Raw genomic sequence first — 23,369 nt, forward strand, 5'->3', positions numbered from 1 at the left:
CTCTTCTGCCAGGACACAACTGCCAATTGTAAAGATTACAATTTCATGCCCATGGCATTTCTCAGTTTAATGAAACATCAGCTCTTTTCCTACTTTCTCCTCATCTTTTCCAATAAAGCCCTATTTCCTGACACAAAAGCTAGCTCAATTAAAAATGTGATGAAAGTGCTGTAAAGGCGCAGCTTGAAATTCTGCTTTGTAACTTAGAGAATTATTTTACATTACATTTTTCTTTTAATGCATTAATTTACACACTACATCATGGTAGCAGATCAAAGGTCTAATAAAGCTTAATTGCAGTTAATATACCTGTCTCTCTATGTGTCATACTGAACTTGCACTAAAAAAGAAATGTAACAGTCTGGATTGAAGACGTAGGAAGTCCTTCCAGATTTACCTGCAGTACAACCTTGAGCTGATCCTTCAGCCACTGATGTCAGGCAGGAAACAGAATTCCATGGTGACTCAGAGGCTGCAATATGGAAGATCTGTGATGATTTCACATTCTAATTTTTTCGTGAAAAATTGTGCTTCCCGTACTTGTAACTCTGAAGAGTTTTTCTCAAATAAAAACCAAAACTATAATTTCCCCTGACTTCAGACCTCTGCAAAGGAGGTGGTGCTGTCACAATTGTCACTGTTTTTTGTGACAAAAAACAAGCATCATTCATCTGACTTACAGGAGAACTGGCTGAGGAGAAGAATCAGTTCCCATCTGTGTCCTTTTCTCTCCCTTGACTACGAAGGAAGGCTGGATGAGCTGGGTTTAACTTACTCTTGGAGATATTCAGTAGTGGGGAATCCTCAATGTCCATTTTCTTGGACACCCTGTAAGGATATAGCACAGAACTAAGTATTTGTGGGGTTTAACACTTTATTTGTTTTTCATTTGCATATTTTTCCATTGATTTATAAATCTGACACCTGACCTACAACACCATATTGTGAAGGAGGTCAGCACCAAGTTGGCCAAACCAGAGCCCTGGATGATTTCTTCCAGTGTGGCATTAGATGAGGTATCCAGAGGATCTGCTACATTGCTGCAGTTGTGGAGGATGAAAGCAAGGGAAGGCAAGAGGATGAAAAAAACATTACTGAAGAAAATAGCAGGGTGATGAGGAGGTACCATATCCAGATCTGACCTTTTCTCTTGCCCTAACATTTCCTTCACAGTATCCCTTCCAGACAGTATCCAAACTGTGGCTTTAGTATATTTGAGGTCCTGATTCCCCAGCAGGGATCCACAATTTGACAAGACCTCCAGACCTTATAGGAGAGCATCATATGTTTGAAAAGCAGTACAGGGCCCGTCATCTACAAGATTTTTGTGTGTTATGGACACAGGTAAGCCATAAATCACACAAATGCATGGGTTGTTGCAAGATTAATAGGGTAAATTCCTAGGAAAATTTTGCACAGGACAGAAGCCAAGTATCAGGGGTCTCCTGGTTGTTCATTGTGATTGATTGGCTCCTGCCCAAGGAGAACTATTGCTTTGAATTTTACAGACATCTAAATAAGCTAATTAAAAAGGTCATATTGAATGCATATCCCACTGGAAAAGTTGCTATACTTTTCTGTAATTTTTTAATGCTGCTTGTAAAAATGATCTTGACAGTAGGCATTATGTTGCTTCCTTACAAGGAAAAAATACAAATATTTTCTTTAGTAGTGGTTGCCCAAGGTTTCTCTGTATTATATTTTCCTGCAATACATTTTGCAAGAGAAATCTGTTTCAATGCCCTTCCCAAAGGGTGAGGTTTGTCCAGGAAAGGGGGACCCTAACCAAAGCAGAAAATAATGTAGCAGCATGCTGGAATCCATCAGCCCTTACCTCCACACAGCACAAATGGACCCAATAACAGAATGACTTCAGCCTGACTGAAGAGACTTTTAATCCTTTTCACACCAATGCAAATACTCTGAGGTAAACGTGTTTCAGAAGACAGAAGGGCTAGCTAAGGCTTGCTAAGCACTAGCCCCTAATTCCCTTTCAGGGCCCCAGGCAGAGAGCAGGCTGACAATTGCCTTAGGAAAGGGTTGAAAGCCTCTTCAAGGACACCTTCTGCTTCTTCAGCTCCTGCACAGGAGATGAGAGACTTCTGTTCGTGTGGAGAATAAACTATGTTTTAAACTTTTCTACGTAAACTGTAGCAATGACTGATGTCTAAGACTGTTGGAAAAACTCAGAAATCTTCCCACTTCTCAGGAATTCGTGGACTAAGGGGCGTGATCTCAGTCCTTGACATTGATTAATTTTAAATTATGTCACAATGGTCCTTGATACCCTCTGTAGTGTCAAGCAGATACTTATATATGCCTTGTCACTGTACTTCTCAGAAGATTTGTAAAGCTGTGCAGTAGTGATGGAAATTAATTTAAAACCTTTTGTTATAATCAGAATTTAATATGGTCTCACAAAATTGCTTGGTTTACCTGAGGTATGCTATAATTTTAATTTAGTCTATCACATCATTTGAACAGCATTGTCTTGAAATAATTACTGAAGAAGAAAGATCTTGTCTGTGTAAAATGCAGCAGCATAAAGTCATTTACTGCAAATTAAAACAGATGGAAAATTGCTGTTGCTTTTAATATGGCTGGACAAAAAATAAGATTGCAAATATGTTAAAAGAAAATGCAAGACTGTGGCTTACAACCCATCCTAAACAAAGTATTTACAGCATCCCAGTAAAAATAAGTGAATTTATTCATACCAAGGAATTAGAAACTTTAAAAGAAACACCTCTCCATAAAAAGCATTGGATGTCTGTAGACAGCCCCAGGGGAAAAAAAAAATTGAACAAGGATTACCATTAGAATAACTCAGAAAAAAAGACACAAATATTGAAACAACAAATAAAGAATGTTCATTCTGGAAGCACATGTATACATCACTACGTGGATGTGAATCATCCCACTAAAAAAGGCTACTTGTCTACCTAAAAATAAAACCAGTGTCTGCACTGGTTTGTAGAACTGAGACTATTCTCAGTTCTAATACATTCTAATACAGAGTGACCTACCACAGCCTGGACTCTATAGATACCCTTTAAGCTCAAGACCAGACTAGCTGGGGGACAGAGATATTTCTCCATGCACACAAACTTTTTCCTCCTAGGTCTGCTGTACATAAAAGACATATCAGAATTCCAACAGAGTTTTAACAATAGAAAGTACAAGTTCTGCTTTGCTGGGCATGTTTCTTGGGCTTTCAGCATTGTGCTCTACTTGCACATCTTCCAGCACTTGCAAAAATTTGAGTTTTGAAAGGGAGTAAAAATTGAAGGCACACTATCTGCCTGAGATGTATTCCATTTAAAGCAAGAGTTAGAGGTATTCTACTTATTACCAGAACTGCCTTAGCTGTTCTAGTTATTTATATGATCCTTCACTTAAAAAAAAAAAAAGAAAAAATATATTCTTCCTCTTCCCATTCAGGAGGGATTGGCTAAATGAGGGACAACATGAAGAACTCTACACTAAGTGTTGAGGGGACATATGCATGTTTTTGGTGCTATAATGTTGTTTAGAGGGGCCCTGGGGATCACCCATCCCACTCCAAGGCCCAACTGTGATCAGTGCTGGAGCAGATCAATATGGATTTTTTCTGGTCAAGGCTTGGAAACCTCCAGGGAGAGGGCTTCCTCCAGTTCTCTAAGCAACCTCTACCAGGCTGCCCTATGCTCCAGGTGGGCATTTTGTTTCCTAATGGCCAAGCTGAACACTCATCTTACTGCCCCCTCTTGCAGCTTCTGCCACCACTGGGAAGAATTTGGTTCTGGTGTCATTGTAGCTTTGATCATATGCCTTTGGCCTCCTCTTCATTAAACAAGCTCAGCTCTTCAGCCTCTCCTCAGTGGTCCTGTGCCCTAGAACCTTACTAGTCCTCCACTATGGCTCCCTCCAGTTTCATAATATCTTTCTTGAAGTTGGTGGTCAAAACTGTCCCACTTCCTACATCCTATTTGACTTCACCCTATGAAATAAAAACATGAGAAATTATCTCTAATAATTTTGAAGATGATGATGTTCCACTGAAGGTGACTGTAGCTGATGATGTTGCTTTCAGAGATCTGGCTTCAACTTGAAGCAACCAGGAAGAATGATCCAGACAAGTGTAGGCTAATGTGATCTACTTCACAAATGGGGATGGGTCAAGTTGAAATCACTTAAGCTAAGAAGTTTCATTCTCCAGAGAGAGGAAAACCAATGGCAAAAAGAGTCCTGCAAATAATTGTCTCGCTCTACATCACTGAGCATGTTGCTCAGGAGCTTTATGGTGATAGCCCCTGAAATAAATCTTTCATTTATTTCAGTCCCTTTATAACTCTGCAGGAGAATTACATTTCTATTTTGGAGTGGAAGGTCCAAAATATCCTCTGTTAGGGATTTTGTCTCAGCTTTCTGTGTTGCTCACTTGCACCAGGATACACAAGCTCGCCTCTGTCTTCCAGCTGACTGAGGAATGACTTAATAAGGGGAATCAAATTGCCCATGCAAGGACTTCCCCTAAAAATTACTTCACTGCACTGAGGGCAGCACATTACCCTCCCCACAACTCTGCAAACATCTGACTAACAGCAACTTGCTCAAGAGAAAATGAATAAGCAGAACTTCAGTCTACACAAGATGAACTGTCACATTTTTGGGCTTTTTCCTTGGTTCTGGAAAAAAAAAGTCACATGACAAAACCAAAGGAATGAACAGCCCTGACATCACAAGTGTTGGCAGTGTACTCCAGACTAGATAATGTTTATGGAAAGATGAGGGCTAAATTTCTATCCTGTCAAATCTGTGCATGGGAAAGAAATGCCTTGGCAGGCAGGATCAGAAAGGACTTTCATTGTGTTTGCACCTTGCTGCCATGCATATTTCCCTGGAGTTTTTGTAGCACAGATGTATCCCAGAGTTTTGGGGGTAAAAGAGAACTAATTCCTCTCAGAAAATACAGCCTGGAAAATAGCTTTCTCTTTTTATAGAAGTCAGAGCATTGTTTGTTTTTTCTTGCAGCCCAGAATGGCTCTACAACACTGCTATTTCCGTGGGATGTTGTGTTTGTGCGACCTGCCTTCAGCTGTTGTGCTGTGTTGCTATGTGCAAAGGCTGACAGCTGGTGTGTTTCGCTCCAAATTAGTGCCTGCCTTTCACTCTGGAGTGAAGTAATACCTAAGCACAGGGCCAGATTCCAGTTCTCTATGGAAATGCCCCCAAAACAAGTGAAAATACTACCAAAACACATGCTTTGTACCCATTTCCTGATCAGTCACACGATACTTCCTCTTTCTATATGGAGTTCCCCACACACTCCCACATTAGTTCCCTTTTTTTTTTTTTTCCTTTCTTAGCAGTCTAAACATTTCGCATTGTGAAAAGAATTCAGCATCTCAGCAGTTCCACATTTCTTGTAAGCTGGACCCACAGAAGTGTCAGGATGCTGAACCATGCTCCTGGAAGATAGCCTGGAAGCCTGCATTTCTTCCTGTGGAGCCAAATCAGAGTAAAATGGGATTTTGAAATCTATTTTAAGATCTCCTGTGAAAATGATGGTGTGTTACGAAACAGGACTTTTTACAAGTCAATAGCTGTAATATATTGATAAAATAGTTTTAATCAGTTTAGCATTCTTAAATTGCTTAAAGAACATTTGAATTGCCTCTTTGTTCCAAGTAAAGGTTCTCATGGTCCAGGATCTCATCTCCAGTAATGGTTCATGTTAGATGCAATTCAGAGGTATCTCACTGTCTTTGACAGAACTAAAAGTCCATTGAACATCCATTGGTGACCTAAAACAACAGCTGCAAAATTTTTCTAAGTAATAAGTAAAGCAAAAAAAACCCCATAGAAATGAATGAAATAATATTCTCGAAACACTCTTGACAAAGACAAGTAAGTGAACACGCAAAGCTTAGATTCATTATAGGGTTTTTTGTGAATTTGAATCTTTTAGCTGTGGTGCATAAGGCAATCCATTGATAGTTTTCAAAAAAACTAGGTAATCCCTGAATTAACAAGGCTTGAGAGACACTGTTATAGGCACAAGATACTGAGACATGTTCAGAGTGCTCAGAGAAGTTTATGCCCTTTCCTGGTAGCCACAAATAGGCTTATACAACAAAGTGGGACCTGATGTATCAGTCTCATAATATTCTTCAATATTTAAAAACACCACATCTGAGATTAAAAATGTTTATAAAGAGAAAATACTCATTATATTAATGGAATAATGTTGGTTCTCACAGTTTCTAACCTCGTAATAGACTTTTCCCCACTCCAAGAACAAGATACATTTTCTATTATGCTGTGAACAAATATGTTCACTAGTTCATTAGTCACTACTGTACATATAAGTATGTTTCAGTGAGCACAAATGCATGAATAGAAGTTATGTTATATTATGCTGTGATTCAATTCACACAGCCAAAGTGGCTTGGAAGTTCACTAGTTGTGGTTGCAGCAAATAAAGACAAATATACTTGAAATAATCAAGGAGAGTGCTCTGGGGTTTCAGTACTTAACAGACCTTTCATCAGTGTGACCTGAGACGAGATGAAAAAGTTGTAAGTTCTATGTATGCTGTTCAACACAGAAGAGTCAAACAAGATAGAATAGATTTTATATAATATATATGTATATATATATATGTATATAGATACATAATCTAAATATGAGAAAACTGTTGTCTGTAAAAAGTACTCACAATGCTGCCTCCAGACAAAACTGAGCATACTTTACTACCCTGTGCTATCTATTTTGAAACAGATACAGTGAAATCAAAATAGGATTAGGCAGATACAGAATTACTACTCAGTTGAATTTAGCATAGGCAGCTTATTGCATATTTCATACTTTCATATCTCAAACACTGGCACTAACACTTTCTTTCTTTCTGAGAAATGTCTTTCCTTTCTGTAGCTCATGTTATTTTCAAACCTCACAAAACTTGGGAGAAGGCAGCATTTGACTTTGATTCTGAGTCCAACAGTTGTGATTTAAAGCACTCTTTAGAGTCAGTCGGTCTGGGTCCGTCACCAAAGGAGCAAAGGTGCTGTCTAGTTTTGTTTTGTAGGAGGTGGGCTATATGTCCAATAAGTTGAGCATGGGATTGAAAGTCACAAGCCTCACAAAATGTTTATTCTATTTCAAGCTCATCATATGACAGTGACCTAAGTCATCTGACTTCCCCATCTCCTCATTCTTTAAAATGGCGCTGTTACTATTTGCCTCTTTAAAGGTTTGAAGGTCTCAGGATAAAAGCATGCATAAGTGAAAATCTTTGTGGAGTGAAAATCATGAATAACAGCACTGGTCAGAGAGTTTCCTATAACTATAGAGAAGTCCACAGTGCTATGCTTTGCAAATGACTAAATGCTGCCATTGGCAGCTAAATGATGCTTAGCCTTTCTGCATTCAAGCTCTAAATTTGCCCTCAGTGGTTCATCTGTCTACACTAGTGCTAGAACACCAAAGGCAGAAAGTCTTGTTTTCAACCTCCTATCTCACTGGACAGTGCTTTGCTTAATCTCTTTATTTCTTCACCTGGCACTTTATCTGTTTTTCTAAAGAACTACGCTGTCAACAAAGTACAAGCTGATTAGTAATGTTTCCTATATTGCAGCAAGCTAAGGCATGTTCACAAGTCAGAGTTCTAGGACTCAGTTTTCCTGATGCTCTCTTAAAAACACATAGACACATAGGTTGATTCTCGAGTTCATTCTTTTATAAAAAACCCCAAAACCTAAAATAAAATTCTCTAGCATTATTAAGCCTGTCCTGTGTGAAAGATCGAGGCATTACATCCAGCTAGGCAGAGAGGTGTTGTGGTCATCTCACTGAGGGTATAGAGATTAGTGTCACACTGAGAATTATGTACCAGCCACACTGCATTCACCAGCAAGCCAATAAGCTAGACCTGCTTTTCCCCATTCCTGCATGCAAGCACTTTCTGAAAAAATATCATAGCTAAGGTTCTAATGGAGCATTAGAGAAGTACCACAACTACTTGGAGCATGGCACACTTACAACTCTGTATCCTTTTTTTTTTAAGTTTAAAATATCAATGCAGTGAAGGTGTGTAATATCAATAACACTATGCATTGCCCACTCAGTGGGCTGGGACATGTCTGCCTCCACTGCCTCCAACTTGAGCTGTGCCAGCTGAAGAGGCTGTGCCCAGCTGCTCATCACCTGGCTGACTAATGCAAGTCAGTGGGAGCTCCCACATAGAGATCTGCCAGCTGATCCAAGGGTTGGTAACACCCACCATGTGGGTGCTGATGAGCAGATGCAGATGCACGGGGATGAGGAAGTCTTTGCTGAAGGCTGGAAAGGTCATATACTACAGCCTGTGGTCCACTGCATGACTGTGCATGGGTCTGTGCTTGTCAAACCTCCTGATTCTTATCCTTGAATTGGATTTGGAGATAGTCAAATATGAGTTAAGAGGAAGAAACAAGAAACCTCAGAGGTAAAGTTGTTGGACCCGATGTACACAGCAGCAGATGCAAGAGTTGTTACGCAGACAGGTTATATGTTCCATATATGTTATATATCTTCTTTTGGTCATGAAGTCTAGTAAACCTATGGACAAAACGCTTGAGCTTTTCTTTGCAGAGTTAAACAAAGCATTCGCAAAAAACTAAAGGCACCTTCTAGCAAACCCGTATCAAAGGTTTCCAATTCACTTTAGGGCTTAAGGTGTTAAAAGATGGACTAATTGGAACACTGTGAAGAGATTCATAGTGCAGTGAATGACTGAACAGGTCTGAAAATGGAATCTGGAATTGAAAAAGATAAATTAATGTTGGGAATGTTTGTGGCTTTTTCTTTCTGTGTCTGTCTGTGAAACAGCTGTGGGACTTCTTTGTATTGCTGTAATGTTCTTTGTGGTGATTGTGTGCTGTGGGAAAAGCACTTTCCTAGCATTTCCAACATGTTGCATGGTGGCAGGTGATACTACCAGTTGCCAGTGCAGTGTTAATATGGTTATACCTCCTTCCTTCCCCACAAATCTAGATTCAGGTCCTTCCTGGAATAACAGCCTTTTAGGTTGCCAGTGTTCCAAGTCCCTCATTTTTCACTGTGAGGTGTGGCTCCTGCTGTGAAGGGAACCAGGGGTATGGTAGTATCAGATATCTCAGTACCATTCCTCCAGCAAATGCCTCCAGTGCCTGCTCTGGCTCTTGCCATCCAAAACTGTCTGTTAACAATGCATGTAATGACACAAATAAGGTTGGCAGATATGGAATATATATTGCTGTACAGTCATCTTAACCCAGATGCTAGAATGGGAGAAAGTTAGCTCTGTATTTAATTTTTAGTTCTGCCACAAATCTCCCTGAGACGAGACACATTGTCTACCCTGTGGTTCAATTCCCACCTTTGTAAAATAGAACTAATATTTTCACATCCCTCTGAGATTATATCAGGCACAATGCAAGGCAAGATAATGTCAATTAATTTCAAGAAAACTGGTATGTCTTGTATACCTACTGCAACACACGACCACACAGGGAAGCTGGAAGACAACACGTATAATTCAGCCTTGAGGAGCACTATGGAGAGTTACAACAATATTTCAAGTATTTTTTCAGGTCCACAACTAAATAGGACTAAAATTGGGAATCTCTGGCTAACATATATGGTGTTGACACTTGCCACAGGATATTTTCTTTTATGAAAATATATATAAATCAGGAATAAAATTACCAGCTCTCTCACTGTACATTACAAAAATGATCCTCTAAAGTGATTTCCCATCTTATATATGTAAAACTTCAAAAATAAGAGAAGAAATGTCCATAATTCAAATCAGCCTCTACTTATCTGTGGATTTCAGGACCAAACTCCAACTAAACAGTAAACACTGCCTGATTCAGGCCACAGATACACTGAGTTGCCTTCGGGTGCTTATTTGCCTCTTCTGACCAAGGAGGGTACATCTGGTGACTATGTGCCTAACTTGAGTGCCAAAACCTAAGGAAGATAAATATATTATGAATGAATATATAAATATTTTTACTCTACTTTGGACCAGTTACCTAGGGCAAAACTAACACTTCTACCCTTGCTCTCTAGCTTAGACTAATTAATCTACACTCAGAAATACTGTAATTACCCTACATTTATCTGAAAGGAACCCAGTATCTCCAAAAATCATAAATCACTAAACACAAATCACTGCATTGTAGATAAAACCCTGTTCAGCATGCATATTTTGCATCCTTCTGCCCGGGACACCTTTTAGCACTTCTTGAAAGAAAAGCTCCTACAAATAATAAGGAACATTGAAACTCAGTATAATGGCAAGAGACACAATGGTATCACCAAGAGGAAAGGTATTGACACCTGGCAGCGTGCCTCTTCTTTTATCAGGCCTTTGTTTTCACATCGCCAAGAACTGAATATGTTGTTTTGAGTTAAGACCCAGCTGAACTCTCTAGCAAAAATTACTCTCTTTGACAAATTTTCCCTCCATTTACATCATTTAGTATCTTATCTCTAAGGCTGCTGGAGGATTTACAGGCTTAAAGAGATCTTTTCTTTAAAGATAATGAGCTGATGATAATGATAATCATGATGATGGGGGTTCTGTACACACATAAAGGGCATTGAGATATCATGGTAGCCAACGCCTAGTGGAACACTATATGAAGAGATAAGGGAAAAAGAGATGTCCCCAGAGCTAGGTTAGTTCAGCTGACATCTATTTCATGCAAAATGTGCAAGAAAACTTGTACAGATTATGACCTTCATAGAAAATGCCTAAATGCCCTTCTGCTATTATCCTTTAAAAACGAAAGTTTTGGAAGAAAAAATCTGAGTACAAGAGTCAGCTGACAGTATATGTTTACACTGTTCACTCTGGAGTTCCTCACATAAGGCTGCCTTGTGACTGAAGGAAAACAGCAGACTGAACTCAGCATCACTAAGAATGTTCATTTTTCTCATGACTCGTTTTTCATCACTTTTCCATCATATGTTTTCACCTCCTTTTCCATATTAGCACTATTAAGTTCTGGTAAGACCAGATTCTGTGCAGTCACAGCACATTAAAGTTCATAACATTAATAATGAATTTAAGTATCTGTCATCCAATGCTGTTTTATGAGAACTCTAAGCTAGACAGACTGCACAATACTGCAAGGACTTTTACTAACCTTGGGGTGGCACACTCCCAGGAAGATACACTCAGGGGAAGGCATACAAATATGGTTTTCCTGCAGTCATCCCTCTCCAACTGCTACAGGCTGAAACACCTGCAAAATTTACTCATAAAGTCACAGTGACAACAACTCTGTTAGACTCAAATCCACGTGCTGGAAATAAAATGGAGGTCAGGACATTGTTTATCAGCTATTTTAACTAGAGGTCAGTTAATCTAAAGAATGCTGTAATTTTCCACTGGTTTCTAGAAGAATGGGAATTACTTTCTTCTCAGCACAGCCCTGCATCACTCTGTGATCCTGTGAGCATAATCCCTTGGCACTAAAGCCTCTTATTGACAATGCAGTAAACCTGCTCTATAAACATCACAAAAGGGAAATAAAAGATGTTCCAAATTTGTATTTGGCAAAATATGGCACTGAAATCAATTAGATATTTCCAGATCAATAGGGGCTTCAGTCAATAAACCTCCTGTCAACACAATGTCCAGCAGACCTGTTGACAGCATTTGAAAGCTCCTGATTTAAAATCTCTGTTGGAATTATCATTAAAGATGTTACTCAGTTCCTTATCTGTTTGCTGCTACTCATAGATATCATTTGTGGGGGCAGCTTGAAGGTCTTGACTGAAAGTTTTGGCTGTTGCACATGAAACTTAATTATAAGGCTGGAGACTTTTTTGTTCAGGATTTACAGGAGGAAAACAAAAGTTTATCAGATTTTGCTTCAGAAAACAGATGCTGTTAAGGAGTATCATTGTCTTCTGTAGTTGGGAGCTGTGTCATTCCTGCAGTGCAAAGCCTGAACTTTATCTTCGTTTAATTAACCCAAAGCCAAATACTGCTGAAAATATTTGCAGAATTCAAAGAAGTTTCCTTCCAGAGTCAGCCAAGTAATTCTAGGAACCTGCTGCATCCTAAGGTCTTGATTCAGCAAGATAAGTAAGCAGGAATTCATTTATTCAGCATTGAATTCATTGCCAAACCGAAGTTCAGAAGCTATCAGAGAATTGAATTCCTGAAGGACTGAGGCACTGAAATCCACATCACACAATGAGAACAGGGACAGAATCAGAAGAGAGCTCACAGGTTCCAGTTACCATGTAGGCTGTTGAAGCCTCTGACCTTCCTGAAGGGCAAGAGGGAGAAGTTTCTCTGTCTCCTGAAAGCAGTGTCAGGCAGGACTAAAACCTGCCTGCCCACCGAATAAACCCTCCAAACAGCAAGGGTTTTCTAGGGAGACGAATTTACACAGTTCAACTACTGCTGAATGTGCTTTGAACTCCTTTGAGCAATACAGGCCCACACTAGTGATGAGCTGCTGTTCTTTCTTTAAAATAAATCAATTCACATTCCTCCTGGCTTTACTTCAGGCATGTCCCAATCTCTGTGTCAGCAGGACCCTGGGATGACCCACACCAGTAAGCCAGCACGTTGCATCTGCTCTGCCCTCTGCCTAAATCTCCCGTGGTTCCAGCAGTCTGTGTATTTATTTCTGCAACTCTCACAGCCTGGATGCAAGGCCCTGTTTTGGAGGCTGTCATGGTGAAGAGCTTCATGAGCATCTGTTTAGCTAGCGCTGCTTTTACATGGAATACATTGGCAGAGCCAAATGCTTCACATTAGGTTACAAATCAAATCAGGTCTCTTCCTTCTTGCCAGTGAGCAACAGTTCCTGGAGTTTTTGAGTTGGTTAAACTCTGGTACTGATGAAGCAGTATCATGTCACTTAGAAGGGCAGTATAAGATTGTCAGAAGGTCAGTGTGGGCCCAAAGTCCATGCAGGTCAGACAGGGTTACTGGGTTAGCTGGTCAGTTATCATTATCTAACATTACATTATTATATGAGAAGGAAAGAACAGGCACCTATTCAGTGATACGCTCCAACCCATCCCTGGCTTACAGGAATTTGTGGTACAGGAATATTTCACATCAGACACACTGCCTGTCTAGTTAAATCTTGGGTGCTTTTTTCCTACCGATTTGTCCATCTGTTCTTGAACTCACCCATTCTTTCAGAGTGTTCACATTCCAGGGTAAAGAGTTTTATAAACTTTTAATATTTTGTTTGCCGAGTCTCCCTTTTGCTTTAATTTACAGCATCTACCTTCTTTATTATCATTATTCTTCATTTTGCTTTGAAAAACCTCTTAATTTAGAATTTCAATACAGCTTGTAAATGTTTTAGGCTGATGTAGAAGAGTAACATGAGTGTGGAACATCACTGTAATTCTGATTCTTTTCCTGTGCTTTTTAGGGCTTTTTTAGGGCTGTACTTTTTAGCTGTACAGCCCTAAACCATTGTCTGTACAATTTTTTTTTATACAATTTATTGAGATATTCACAGTGTCTGATGCTTTCATATAAGACTTGGCATCTGAGAAATGGGATCTTTACTTGCTCCTTTCTTGTGTTCTCTAGTGACTTTCAACGGTTGAGGCTTGCTGCCTTCACTGTAAGGAAAAGTTTTAAAATGCAACTTTAGGACACCCCGGGCTTTGGAGAACCCAGTCCATCAGCTTAAAACGCTGCATTAATTTTAACTAATGCAACAATAATATATCCTAGTGTCCCTTGGGGGGCATTGCTCCCTTCCACGTTAAGAACATCGCTGCTGCGCGGCACCTCGGGCGCGGGGCGGGGGACCTGCCAGGTGCGGGAGCCGGCAGGTGGGTGCGGGCCGGAGGGACAGCAGCTTCCCGCGGCGGGGCGCGGCCGGGTGCGCGGCGCCGGGCCGGGCGGTGGCGGGCGGCGGGGCAGCGGTGCCGCGCGGGCGGGGGGCGCCGCCGGGGCGCTGCCGGCGGAAGGCGCAGGGTGCCAGGTCGGAGCGGGGCGCCGGTCCCGCCCCGGCGCTATCCGGCCGGCGGGGAAGCCCGGCCGGTAGCCGCAGCCCCGCACCCCCCGCGGGCAGCAGCGGCAGCCCCCGCCTCGCGTCTGCCCGTCCCGGAGGGGAGAGGAGGGGGAGCAGGACCCGCGCGTTGGGTGCGCGGCCGCTCGCACCGCGCCTCGGCCGGGGGAGCGTGGGCAGCGCGAGTTTCCGTGGGGCAGGGCCGGCCGCGGCCGGCAGGTCAGGGAGGGCCGGAGCGGCCCCCCCGCCCCGCTCCGCCCGTGCGCGTGTTTGTGTGCGCGCTGATTACAGTAATTTTGAGGGCGATGTTGCAACGGGGCAGAGTGTGCGGGGCGGCCCGTGCTGAACTTTATAACGCTCCCGCATGTCAGCCGCCCTCGATAGTGCGTCCATAAAGGGGTCAGCCGGAGCGCCGGCCGGCCTCGCCGCCCTCGCCGCCTCCCTCCTGCCTGCGGGCCGCCCGGCCAGGAAGGGGAGTTATTCGGGATTGCAGCAGCGGCCGGGAGCGGGAGCCCAGCCACAGCCTCCGCGCCGCCGCGCCGCGCACGGGGTCCCGGCAGGCAGCAAAATGAGGGGCAAAGAGGAGAAGTCGTCGCTGAAAGGTGGGTTCACCGCTCCGCACTGGCAGGAGAACTGTTCTCCACGGGGAAAAGAACCCTGCCAGCAGCGATGCACCGGGCTGCGTGCGGGGCACAGCCGAGGCAGCGCTCGGTACGAACAGAGGCCAGGTGACTTGGCGAGAGCAGCGGAGCCCTTGCAAAAAGACCGACGCAGAGCGGGGGCGAGGGCGCTGGTGCTGGCGTAGCCGGCTGGAGCGGGGGAGCTTGCGGGCGGCGTGGGGGGCCCCGGCTGAGCCCGGAGGACGGCAGTGGGTGTCAGCCTCTGGCAAGCTGTGCAGAACTGAGGATGGGTTGTGCTGGAGACTGCCCGCGGGCTGGGAGCCGCTTGCCTCTGTGCACAGCTGGCAGGAACGTGCCGGGGGGCATCGTCGTGTAGCCTGGAGATGCCAGGGGGCAGCGGGCAGGGGACTCTGGTGACCCTCCAAACTGTTGGTCCCGAGCGGTTTTTAACAGCAGTACGTACTCTGAAAACAGTACGAAGGGGCGGCAGAGGAAACTGTCTGCGTCTCTTTCAATCTATCAAGCGGGGTTTTTTTCAGGATAGTTTTGAATCCCATGCTTTATTGTGGAAATTTTTTTTTTGTTCTCCACTTACATTAATGAGAGTGGCAATTTCTATGTGCAACAGTGTGAGGAAAGCTACAAGTGGGAGAACCTAGAGCCCCGCCAGCTGCAGTCCGCATTTCCTTGCTTCTCCCGTCGCCGCTTCCTTCCCTGGCGCCGGCTCCCTTCCACTTCCCCGCACCGGGACGACGGGGCCGGGCAAGGGCCCCTTGCTCCGGGAAGGACACCGGAGGCTCGGAGCGTAGCCGGCAATCCTCCCTCTTTGCTTTTTCCCTATAACGCTTTGCAGCGCTTTTTAAAGACCTGTGCCCAGCTCGCAGGGGTCTCTCCGGGTCATCCGTCTTGCTGGTGGAGGTGAGCTGCTCCCTTTGACGGCTGCCGTGCTGCCGTGCTTGCCGTCCCCCCCGAGGCGGACAGGCATCTGCCAAGGGATGCCGCCCAGCGGCCGGCGGTGGTTGTGGGGGGAGGCAGCAGCAGCGGGTGCAGACTAAAAAAAAAGAGTAAAAAGACGGTCCCCGGGCGGGGGGAGGACGGGGGCAGGTTGCAGCTGGAGCAGCTGGCCGCAACCCAGCGCCCTTCGTTCAGACAGCGAGGCGAAACACTCGCATGAATAACAGCCCGTCGAGTGGAAAGTTCCAGCCGCCTGTAGGGCGCAGGAGCTCGGCACCCCCCGGACCCGTGCCAGGGCTGCGAGCGGGGATGCGCCCCGGCGGGGGAGCCAGGCGGGAGGCCGTGGTAGCGCTCGCCGCGCCTTCCTGCGCCCCCCGGCAGGAGGGCCCCGGCTGCATCCTTTCACCTTGGGCTTCGGGCATGCACCAGCGCTCCCGGTGTGCCCCCGGCGCGCCCGCAAGGTAGCGACTGAGCCATTAAATCCCGGGTACACGGCGTTCCCAAATGACCGTGTACAGTAAAAATCTGCAGAGCGGGGCTGCTTCCCTTTTTTTTTTGTTTTTAATTTTTTTTTTTAAATTCCCTCTCCATTACTGTACTTGTGCAGTCTTCGGTCATTTTCCCACCTTTTCTAGAAGCAGATTTCTGCTCTCTCCAAGTTCAGGCAACGAATTCTTTTTTTTCCCGTTGCTTTTTGGCATTGAAAAAATACATTTTTTTCCCCTTTTAGTTATGTCCCAGCCAGGATCAGGGCAGTGCACAGAAGGGAGATTTGTTTGTTTTATTGAAAACCGGGCAGGAAATTTTGTTCCTCTGAGTCACTACGGCTCCTTCAGGGAAACGTCAGCGTCCCTTATCGCCGTTCACCCAGTGCGGCGGGACCGAGAGCGGACGCAGGCTGCGGGGTGGTGGGGGGGACACCCACACTTTCGGAAGAGGTGGTCGTCCTAAAGACAGAGGCAGATTTCAACTTTATATAACCGTAAAATAAGTAGGGCCCGATAAAAAAGGGGGGGAAGGGGGAGAGAGATAGCCGGGGTTACGGGAGTTTGCTGTCAAGGGGGAAGAAAAAAAAGGATTTGATGCGTTTGCCTGTGGATGCTCGGCATCCTGAGGCAAGGTACTGTGGAGGGGCTCCCCTGAGGCTTGCGCCCAAGGTAGGGCGGTGGTAAAGGCAGCAACCACCGCCTTCCCCTCCCACCCTCGACATTCCCGGGGCGGGCACTGGCCGCCCCCCAAAGGACGTCGAGGGGGTGCGATCGTCGCCGCCCCGCCCCGGTCCCGCCCATCACCGCCGCCACTTAAACGCCGCCGGGTGCTCCGCCAAGTCAGTGCGGTGCTGGGAGCTGGTGGTACTGTGCGCTTTCTGTTCACCCCCGTCTGGCTTCAAAATGACCGTGAAAGCAGCTGAAGGGTCTGGTCCTACTTTGACTTACTCGAAGATGAGGGGGATGGTGGCCATCCTCATCGGTGAGCGGCGTAGAGACTTGGCTTCTTTGAAGATGCTCAGGGGGCTGTGGTTTTTCTGTCAGGGTGGCTTAACGATTTTGTTTCTCCTTTTCCTTTACTCTACAGCTTTCATGAAGCAGAGAAGAATGGGACTAAACGACTTCATTCAGAAGATAGCCACCAACTCCTATGCATGCAAGCAGTAAGTATCAGAAATTTTGAGGGGATTTCAGTCACAAATATCACTAGATATTGCGGGATCTAGATTGAAAATAATGTTTGTTTACTGTAATTCCTCTGGCGTTACTGTTACGGAAGAGTTTATTTGTCTTGTCGAGGTGTTACTCACTTCGTAACAATTTCCATGAGTTGGATTTGGGACAAATAAGTCGGGGATTTCTAGTCACCACTCCTTATTATATGCTGTACTTAGCGCATAAATAAATTTCTTTGTATGTTAGAACTTACTGCCTCTATAAAAATTTTACTTCATAAGTCGAATAGATTGTTTTGGTTGCCTTCTGTAGTAGGCTCAACCAGAACTCTTCAGCGATGCATGCTTGCCCTCTGGTGGAAAGATCTGCCTGCTGCTCCTGGTAACTCCCTAATCATGTGTGCTCTTATCCTTGCAGCCCTGAAGTTCAGTCTATCTTGAAAATCTCTCAGCCTCAAGAGCCTGAACTTATGAATGCTAATCCTTCTCCTCCGGTAAGTAGATTTCACTCAGCGTGACGATTTTAGAACATCAATTCAGCCACTAATAGAAGTGTAGCGAAATTAGCATCGTGAGTATTGCATTAGTGCCTCTCATAGCACACTAATGTAAACAAGAAAGAGTAATCGGGTTAGACTGAAATTTCTGTTTCAAACACGAAGAAGAAATATTTAAGAAGTATTATGAGTTGTTATTTCATTATGGAATGTGTCTGAGACTTCAACAACCACTTCTAAGTAAGCTATGGTTGTTAGACTCTTCTTAGCCAATACCTATTAGTTTAAGATATCTGTTAGAGATCAAGTTTTAGTGGCAGTAGGAGCGTTAACCTTTATTTTCACGGTCAATTCATTTATAATTTTAGAAGAGAAAAATCGTTGGGACTCTTACTGCTGAACTGTTTTAATGAATGTGATATCTGTTTATTTTTCTAGCCCAGTCCTTCACAGCAGATTAATCTCGGCCCATCATCCAACCCACATGCCAAACCATCAGACTTTCATTTCTTAAAAGTGATCGGAAAAGGCAGTTTTGGGAAGGTAAGCGCAAGTTGTTTTGGTTTTTTTTTTTTTCCATTTAAATTCATTTACTCTTGAGCTCTTGTATGAAATACGGGAGAGAGGGGCTTGTATTGCTTTTGGAGAATGGTGGTTACTTAAACCAAACCTGAGCACATCCTGCTGCCCAGTGTGGGGAGAGGGAGACAGGAGTAGGGACGCTGCATTTGAATGAGTCATAGAAGAGACAGGGAATTCAGTTCACTAGATGTGAAGAATAGATATACTTTGCTTTTGGAAGAGAAAGTAACTAGACATAATATCTTTGGGCTAGATTAATCTGCCGGAATGGTAACAGTGTCAAGCATTTCCAGCAAAGGGCTTGGCTTGCACATTGAATCTAGAGGGATGTGGCAGTGCTCAGCAGCTAATGTAAAGGCTTGTTGCTAGTTGTGTTTACAAGTTGTTGTGATTTCAGTATTGCTCAGTTCTTGAATTTTATGCACTTTCAGGTCCTCCTTGCACGGCATAAGGCAGAAGAGCAGTTCTATGCTGTTAAAGTCCTGCAGAAAAAAGCAATCCTGAAGAAGAAGGAGGTAAGCTGCCCTTTACAATGCCATTGTAATGTCCATCAGAAACATTCTTATTGCCACTGCTGAGCAAATGTACTAAATATTAATGATTTCTGATGTTTTCAGGAGAAGCACATTATGTCCGAGCGCAATGTCTTGCTGAAAAATGTGAAACACCCCTTCCTGGTCGGGCTTCACTTTTCCTTCCAAACTGCAGACAAATTGTATTTTGTCCTGGACTACATCAATGGTGGAGAGGTAAGCAGTAAGAAAATGAAATAGTATTTCCTATCATGTGCATGGTGGTAGGATAGACATTTTCACCCTTCCTTTTAAATACAAAAAAAGTCACGTGGGAGAAGTTACTAAATTGACTATTTCTGCCTGCCAAGTTTTGAACTACCAAAGGATCGTTAGGCCATTTCCTGCTATTGTTCTCCCTTGCTATATATGTTGAGTCTAATTAAGTGCATTGTTAACAGGCTTTGGCGCCGTTTACACGACTTTGTTCTCTCTGTCTCCTGTAGTTGTTCTACCATCTCCAGAGGGAGCGTTGCTTCCTGGAGCCGAGAGCCCGATTCTATGCTGCTGAAATTGCCAGTGCACTGGGCTATCTGCACTCCCTGAACATCGTTTATCGGTGAGCAGCCTTGTTCAGTTTGTTGTACAGAAAGACATGTGCTTTGTTAAATAAGCATTGAAAAGTTCAGCTCAGTAGGAGCTTGGAATTGCTTTTTATATTTTGTTGTGGCTTAGTGAACTTCTGTAAACAGCTGGAAATATTCTCACTTCACCTCCTCTAATATTTATCTTTCATCTCTTCCTACAGAGACTTGAAGCCAGAGAACATCCTGCTGGATTCACAGGGGCACATTGTCTTGACTGACTTTGGACTCTGCAAAGAAAACATAGAGCACAATGGCACGACCTCCACTTTCTGTGGCACCCCAGAGGTATGTATGGCCAGCCCTCAGCCCCCTACTCTCACAGTACCAGCAAGAGCTGTTCCCATCAGTGAAAATTGACTTCTCCCATGTGTATGTAGGCTGGTTACATGAGCAGGGGCATTATGTGCCTTCTAATATAGGGCTGCCAGTGAGGACATGTAGGACACATGTAGCTTGCTGGGCAGGAGAGAGCAGCTCTCAAGCCATCTGCCTGTTTGTAAAAATATTGTAGCTTTCCTTTAGCTTAGATATTGCTGGGATTCAGTAAGCTGCTTTCATTCATGAATGGGGAGACTTTCTTGATTGTAAAGTTCGCTGTGGCTCACATGACTCTCTCCCTTCTCTCACACAGTATCTTGCTCCTGAAGTTCTCCATAAGCAGCCCTATGACCGGACTGTGGACTGGTGGTGCCTTGGAGCAGTCCTGTACGAGATGCTTTATGGCTTGGTAAGAAACAAATCCTTCATGACAGATCAAACTAGCTTACTCAACGTTTCCCCACAAGAAACCCCATGCCTTCTTGTCAACCTCATTAACTCCCCCTTTTCTGCTTCCTACAGCCACCCTTCTACAGCAGGAACACCGCAGAAATGTATGACAATATCTTGAACAAACCCTTGCAGCTGAAGCCAAATATTACCAACTCAGCCAGACATCTCCTGGAAGGCCTCTTGCAGAAGGACAGGACAAAGAGACTTGGTGCCAAGGAGGACTTTGTAAGTGCAAACTGGCCAGTGCCCACATGCAGTGTGGGAGGATGACTGGGCCACACTGTTTACATTAGCTTGGGTCTGAATTAATCTATTTTTCTCTCTCTTAACAGATGGAGATTAAGAATCACATCTTCTTCTCCCCAATTAACTGGGATGATCTCATTAATAAGAAGATTACACCCCCTTTTAACCCAAATGTGGTATGTATCACTTCTAATTATAGAGTGCATGGAGAGTGTTGTCTTTTTGCCCCTTGTCTTTGTGGGGGTACCCGGGGGCAGGTGGCAGGATGGCTGTGTTTGGGGATTGCAACTTTCCTTCCCCTGTGTCTGTCCAAACAAAATTAATAATAGGTGGTAATTGACTTTCTGCTGACGATCCATCTAAATTTAGCTGGTATTTTTGTTGTCTCGCATGCTTCATTTGCTTGGCAATTTTATAATAATCCCCAGCCTCCCCATTTTGCCAAAGGGGAAGTCAAAGAGAGCAAGTAGCTTCCCTAGGGCAGAGTTGCAGTTTGTTTGTCAGATACTAACATGTAAAGCGAGGGATCAGGTTGTGATCCATTGTTTCCTAAGCATTTTATAAACTGCACTTAATAACTAAGAGATCAAAGGCCTCCTATGCAAATTGTGTTGGCAGAGTGGCCATGTTTGCATTTAGCTTCTGTTGCATGGGCTTAGTGGAAGTGTAGACATCCTAAATAGAATCATCTTGTTTTTAGTGATAGAAAAGGATACAAAAAAATGTCAAACTAAAAGTGTCAAAGGCTGCCAAACATTGGACCTGAGGTGATAACACTGTGAGTTTCTGTACAAGGATGTTTGTCTCCATATTAAATTGAATTGCACACTCACAAAATATTTGGGTCTAAATTCCTTTTCTGCCCTTTCCACAGAGTGGCCCCAGTGACCTGCGACACTTTGATCCGGAGTTCACAGATGAGCCAGTCCCTAACTCCATTGGCCAGTCCCCAGACAGCATCCTCATCACCGCCAGCGTCAAAGAAGCTGCTGAGGCTTTTTTGGGCTTCTCATATGCCCCACCCGTGGACTCTTTCTTGTGAACGTTTTTCTTTTATTATTTTTTTAATAATAATAATAACTATTATTTTTATTTTTTGTTTGGCCTTCTGGTGGAACTGCCAGTTGACCAGTCACCTTGAAAGAGAATTTGCACATTTCCACCATGGCAGCTTTGCAGCCTTAATTTCAACTACACTGTTTGCTGGAAGCTTTTTTGAAGAGCACATCACTCTCTAAATGAGCTTTACAGGCTTTTCATTTCCATTTGTTCTTCCCCCAAAGTGGTGCTGTCTCCTTGGGAAATTAAAAACAGAGTGACTGCTGCCATTGACTGCTATGGCGGATCGTAGGAGTAAGAACAAGCGGTTTTGTAATCGTGCTCGAAAAGCCTTGCCTGAAGATCTATCTGAACGTGATAAGGATTTTATGAAATGTGCCTTTTTTCTGATGAGATCTCGTGAGCTCCAAAGCTTTCCCTGTTGCAGAGTGTGTTTCTCAGTTCATTTATGTGGGTTTACTATGTGAACAAATGGTATGAGTGTGGTCTGCGTACTACAGATGGACTTAGTTTAAAGCATCAGTGTGACACTTGCAGGATACCACAATGTGGGGCATTGTTTGTTTCTTCCATATTTGGAAGATAAATTAAGTGTAATTTTGAAATTTCTTTGTAAATCTATACTGTCAACTAAAATTATTGAAATGGGCTCACAATTACTTGTATCCAAATGCTTGAAGAAAGCATTGCTGCTATGAAAAAAGATTTCTATTTTTAGAAAGGGTTTTTATGGACCAAAATGCCCCAGCTGCAGTCGGTCAAAGCTGTTGGTTTCTTTTCTTTTTTCTTTTTTTTTTTTCTTTCTTTTAGTTTAAAATGTATCATCTGTAAAATGGGCATTATTTATGGTCTTGGGGTTTGAGGGATTTTCATTCCTGATTGTATGTATTGTAAAAAAGATCTGTACATTCAGTTGTAACTCTAGATGTATATTTAAACTTACAGACTTACTTGTAATGTATACCATCATTGTAATGTAATATAATTAACGTGGTTATATGTATCATATTTTTTGTGACCAGACCCATAGGTTTGCAGTAAAATCCTGAAAAATACTTCCATAAACTCTGTCTTATTTTAAAACACGAGTTTTAGCAAGATTTAAGAAGTAACTAAAACTAAATCCAAGTTGCCACTCAGCTAAGATAATTTTGCTTAGGGGTGTGATGGTTATTCCATCAAACTGCACCCATAGAAGTCTTACCATGGATACAACTTGGCAAAGTATATAGATATGTCTTGGTTTTCAAATTGTGGGTGTTAAGAGTGGTTGTGTATCAGTGTGGGTGTTCTTTCATGCTACACATGCTCCCATTTCCCCAAAACAAGTTTCTCTGCTTCAAGCAAAGTGAAGGTACTGCTCTCTGGTGTGGACAAAGCACAGCTACACTTGCATTGCCTCCTGCAGTAACAGTAACAAAGACAGATGTTTTAGCACAGCATTGTGGACATACACTGGAAACAGACTATGATGAGACAGATGGAAACACTCCCTATTGGGAGTCTATCCTGATGCATTAACCTTGCTGCTGGGATGTGGGGCAATGCACTGTACCCCGAGTTTACCAGTGTTGCAAAATCTATTCAGGAGCTGGGTTTCACCCACTGCCGGTATGGTTGCAGCTGGGGTAAAACGAACTAAACTTAAATAGTTTTTTATTACTGAGTACTACTACCACATGTCCTGCAAGTAAGATAACCACTTCTTCTGGGGTCATCCTATTCAGTTTCTTTTGTGTGGTGATGTATGGCTTCTTTCTCTGAGGAACTGAGCATCTGCACCTTCTTTACAGCTCCCATTATCCA

The 23,369-nt window shown here is 43.5% G+C and overlaps 1 protein-coding gene across 3 annotated transcripts in view; it reads left to right on the forward strand.

Moving 5' to 3' along the window:
• Positions 1 to 22,618, forward strand: part of SGK1 (serum/glucocorticoid regulated kinase 1) — a 70,547-nt gene extending 47,929 nt beyond the window's left edge. Inside the window, exons 1-12 of one of the 3 annotated variants that reach the window (XM_033055277.2) lie at positions 14,321 to 14,614; positions 17,162 to 17,237; positions 17,668 to 17,743; positions 18,185 to 18,289; positions 18,760 to 18,843; positions 18,946 to 19,077; positions 19,347 to 19,459; positions 19,649 to 19,772; positions 20,119 to 20,214; positions 20,328 to 20,483; positions 20,591 to 20,680; positions 21,379 to 22,618. In XM_033055277.2, the coding sequence (XP_032911168.1) occupies positions 14,377 to 14,614; positions 17,162 to 17,237; positions 17,668 to 17,743; positions 18,185 to 18,289; positions 18,760 to 18,843; positions 18,946 to 19,077; positions 19,347 to 19,459; positions 19,649 to 19,772; positions 20,119 to 20,214; positions 20,328 to 20,483; positions 20,591 to 20,680; positions 21,379 to 21,546 (1,458 nt within the window). In that variant the 5' untranslated portion in view covers positions 14,321 to 14,376 and the 3' untranslated portion in view covers positions 21,547 to 22,618. Of the gene's footprint in view, positions 1 to 14,320; positions 14,615 to 16,882; positions 17,057 to 17,161; positions 17,238 to 17,667; positions 17,744 to 18,184; positions 18,290 to 18,759; positions 18,844 to 18,945; positions 19,078 to 19,346; positions 19,460 to 19,648; positions 19,773 to 20,118; positions 20,215 to 20,327; positions 20,484 to 20,590; positions 20,681 to 21,378 lie in introns of those variants that run through there. The other 2 variants (XM_033055278.2, XM_033055276.2) reach the window with 2 other exon arrangements.
• Positions 22,619 to 23,369: the final 751 nt, after the last annotated feature.

The sequence above is a fragment of the Catharus ustulatus genome, chromosome 3 (assembly GCF_009819885.2).
Source record: "Catharus ustulatus isolate bCatUst1 chromosome 3, bCatUst1.pri.v2, whole genome shotgun sequence".
Lineage (NCBI taxonomy): Eukaryota > Metazoa > Chordata > Aves > Passeriformes > Turdidae > Catharus > Catharus ustulatus.